Below are 4,324 nucleotides of genomic sequence, written 5' to 3' on the forward strand. Positions count from 1 at the left end.
CAAATGTTTTGCCCTCGACCTCATCACCACAACCCCGACCCACACCCACGCTGACTCCTCAGAGGAGGATGAGGCGTGGGCCAGAGCGGACTTCTCTAGGCTTCGCAACCCTAAAGCCATGTGCCGCTTCATGGCCGTGATCGACTACTGCTTTGGCTACTCTGACTCCGATGATGAAGAGACTTACGATCCCACTCGTGAGTGCTTCAACATCGAGCTTGAGGTGCCGAGCACGAGCGATGAGGACGACGGGGCAGGCAATCGCTCCCCGCCCCACGAGGAACTTCGACGCCTAGACCTAGAGTAGCTCCGTGAGCTTCAGGCCAAGGTCGAACAAGACTGACTCCTTCTGCAGCAGCTCCGAGACACTCTCGAGCAAGAGCAGAGGGGTCATGGTGATGGCGGAGCAGCCCGGTGAAGGGCTCGCGACGTCAACCACAGCATCAACCACAACGAAGGGGGTGAGCAACCCCCTATCTTCGATCGCGCTAGCCAAAACGTCGCGGCAGCAGCGATGCTACTCTGGACGATGCCAGAGCCCTCTACCTCAGAGGGGCGACGGTTCCACGGCGAGCTCCGAGAGCTCCGAGACTACATCGCCACCAAATTCACCTTGGGCGAAGAGGCTGTCGGGGCCATCTTCCCCAACAATGACGCCAAGGGGAAGCAGAGGGACGAGGCCCCTGGGGCCTCGGCCCCCCACCCCCCCAAGAAAAAGAAAAAGGGTTGCTAGGGGAAGCAGGTGGTCCTCGAGGCCGATCTAGTCGCGGCCGCTGATCGCAAGAATCCCCAAGGCCCCGCTAGAGGCCCCGAGCTCTTCGACGACATGCTTAAGAAGCCCTGCCCTTACCACCAGGGCCCAGTGAAGCACACCCTTGAAGAGTGCACCATGCTCCGGGGTTACTACACCAAACTCAGGCTCCCTAATGATGACGCCAAGAAGAAGGGCACCGGCGATAGGGACGACGACAAGGACGACAGGTTCCCCGAGGTGAACAACGCCTTCATGATCTTTGGCGTAGAGCGGAGATAGCGGTCTCAACATCCTCTATGCCAACACCCTAGAGCTCCTAGAGCTTGACCAGTCACGGCTCCGAGGCGATGTCGTGCCCTTCCACGGCATCGTGCCAGGGAAACGCAAGCGACCCCTTGGGTGCATCAATTTGCCCGTCTGCTTTGGCACTCCCTCCAACTACCGCAAGGAGGTCCTCACCTTCGAGGTGGTTGGGTTCAAGGGGACCTATCACGCCATCTTGGGGCGCCCATGCTATGCCAAGTTCATGGTGATCCCCAACTACACCTACCTCAAGCTTAAGATTTCGGGCCCCAACGGCGTTATCACTATCGAGTCCATGTACGAGCATGCATACGACTGCGACATTGAATGCATCGAGTATGCCAAGGCTCTCATGGAGGCCGAGACCCTCATTGTCAACCTTGACCGACTTGGTAGCGAGGCGCCCGACTCCAAGCATCGTACCAGGACTTTCGAGCCCATAGAGGCAGTCAAGCTCATCCTAGTCGACCCCACCTGCTCCAACAACCAGGCGCTGAGGATCAGTGCCACCCTCGATAGCAAATAGGAAGTCATGCTCGTCGACTTTCTCCGCACGAATGCCGATGTATTCGTGTGGAGTCCCTCGAACATGCCGGGCATACCGAGGGAGGTCGCCGAGCACGCCTTGGACATCCGGGCTAGCTCCAGACCAGTGAAGCAGCGCCTGCGCTGATTCGATGAGGAAAAGCGCAAGGCCATCGGCAAAGAGGTGCAGAAGCTCTTGGTGGCCGGATTCATCAAGGAAGTGTCCCATCCAGAGTGGTTAGCTAATCCCGTATTAGTTAAGAAGAAAAATGTGAAGTGGAGGATGTGTGTAGACTACACTAGTTTGAATAAAGCATGTCCAAAAGTCCCATTCCCATTACCCCAAATCGACCAAATCATTGACTCCACTGCAGGATGCGAAACCTTATCTTTCCTTGATGCGTATTCCGGTTACCATCAAATCAAGATGAAAGAATCCGACCAGCTCGCAACTTCTTTCATCACCCCATTCAGCATGTACTACTATGTGACTATGCCATTCGGCCTCAGAAACGCAGGGGCCACATACCAGCGGTGCATGACCCAAGTCTTTGGCGAGCACATTGGGCGAACCATCAAGGCCTACGTGGACGACATCATGGTCAAGTCCAGAAAGGCCAGTGATCTTGTCAATGACTTGGAGATAGCCTTCAAATGCCTCAGAGAGAAGGGCATCAAGCTCAACCCCGAGAAGTGTGTCTTCAGGGTCTCTCGAGGCATGCTCTTGGGATTTATAGTCTCAGAGCACGGCATCGAGGCCAACCTAGAGAAGGTCTCGGTCGTGACCAACATGGGACCAATCCGAGACCTCAAGGGAGTGTAGAGGGTTATGGGATGCCTTGCGGCCCTGAGCCGCTTCATCTCATGCCTTGGCAAAAAAGGCTTGCCTTTGTACCGCCTCTTGAGAAAATCTGAACGCTTTTCTTGGACCCCCCAGACCGAGGAAGCCCTCACCAAGCTTAAGGCACTGCTCACCAATCCTCCCATCCTGGTGCCGTCGACCAAGGGCGAGGCCCTCTTACTCTACATCGCCACAACGACCCAAGTGGTCAGCGCGGCCGTAGTGGCCGAGAGGCAGGAAGAGGGGCATGCTCTACCCATCCAACGACCTGTTTACTTCATCAATGAGGTGCTTTTTTGAGACTAAAACATGCTACCCCCACCTCCAGAAGCTAATCTATGCCATAGTCTTGGCTCGACGTAAGCTGCGTCACTACTTCAAGTCCCACCCAGTGACCGTGGTGTCGTCTTTACCTCTGGGAGAGATAATCCAGAACCGGGAGGCCTTGGGTAGAATAGCCAAGTGGGCCGTCGAACTCATGGGGGAAGCCCTATCTTTTGCGCCTCGGAAGGCAATTAAATCCTAGGTCTTGGCTGATTTTGTGGCTGAGTGGACTGACACCCAGCTGCCACCTGCTCAAATCTAGGCAGAATGCTGGACCATGTACTTTGATGGGTCCCTGATGAAGACCAGGGCAGGCGCGGGTCTACTCTTCATCTCACCCCTCGGAGTGCACAAGCGCTACATGATCTGGCTCTACTTCGCCACCTCCAACAACGCAGTCGAGTACGAAGCCCTCGTCAATGGCTTGCAGATTGCCGTCGAACTTGGAGCGTCTCGACATATGGGGAGATTCGCAGCTTGTCGTCGATCAAGTGATGAAGGAGTCAAACTGCCATGACCCCAAAATGGAGGCGTACTGCAGGTTGGTATGTCGCCTAGAAGACAAGTTCGATGGCCTCGAGCTCAATCACATTGCGCAAAAATTCAATGAGGTCGCGGACGAACTAGTAAAGATGGCGTCGGCATGGGGCCCGGTCCCCCCGAACATCTTTGCCAGAGACCTCCACAAGCCTTCCATCGACTACGTCTCGGCGGTGGAAGAGGGCCCACTGGTCAAGCCCACCGTAGGGCCCGAGGCCTCCTCCATCACCGAGACCCCTGCGGCCGAGCCCGAGGCCATGGAAATCAACGCAGAGCCTCCCGAGGCCGACCAGGGCATGGACTGGCAAGTCTCATTCCTTGATTGCCTCGTTCGAGGAGAGCTTCCTACAGATAGGATTGAAGCCCGATGACTTGCGTGATGAGCCAAAACTTACGTCCTCAGCAATGATGAGTTGTATAGGCGAAGCCCATCTGGCGCCCTCCAACGGTGCATCACCACCGAGGCAGGCCAAGCCCTACTTTGGGACTTGCACGTGGGAGCCTATGGGCACCATGCAGCACCTCGGACGCTCATCGGAAACGCCTTCCGCCAAGGGTTCTACTGGCCAATGGCGGTTGCTAACACCACCAAGCTGGTATGCTCCTACGAGGGATGCCAGTCCTATGCACGGCAGATGCACCTCCTAGCCCAAGCCCTCTAAACCATCCCCATTACATGGCCATTCACCGTGTGGGGGCTGGACATGGTTGGGCCTCTACAGAAGGCCCCTGGGGGCTATACCCATTTGCTGGTAGCGATCGACAAGTTCTTTAAGTGGATCAAGGCTCGTCCAATCACTCGAATCAAATCCGAGCAAATAGTGCTGTTCTTCACAGATATCATCCACAGGTTCGGGGTTCCAAACACCATCATCACTGACAATGGGACACAATTCACCGGCCATAAGTTCCTGGTGTTCTGCGACGACCACCACATCCATGTGGCCTGGTCGGCCGTAGGACACCCTAGGACAAATGTCCAAGTAGAACATGCTAACAAAATGATCCTACAGGGCCTCAAGCCAAGAATATACAAC

The 4,324-nt window shown here is 55.8% G+C and overlaps 1 protein-coding gene across 1 annotated transcript; it reads left to right on the forward strand.

The window, feature by feature from the left end:
- The first annotated feature begins 1,280 nt into the window (after window positions 1-1,280).
- Window positions 1,281-1,583, forward strand: LOC136536706 (uncharacterized). The gene has a single exon (XM_066528910.1). The coding sequence runs from the start codon at window positions 1,281-1,283 to the stop codon at window positions 1,581-1,583; it is 303 nt and encodes a 100-aa protein (XP_066385007.1).
- The last annotated feature ends 2,741 nt before the right edge of the window (window positions 1,584-4,324 follow it).

The sequence above is a fragment of the Miscanthus floridulus genome, chromosome 2 (assembly GCF_019320115.1).
Source record: "Miscanthus floridulus cultivar M001 chromosome 2, ASM1932011v1, whole genome shotgun sequence".
Lineage (NCBI taxonomy): Eukaryota > Viridiplantae > Streptophyta > Magnoliopsida > Poales > Poaceae > Miscanthus > Miscanthus floridulus.

Bases quoted from the DNA above. Each gene is read 5' to 3' on its own strand.
- LOC136536706 (XM_066528910.1), top strand. From the start codon at position 1,281: ATGGTGATCCCCAACTACACCTACCTCAAGCTTAAGATTTCGGGCCCC.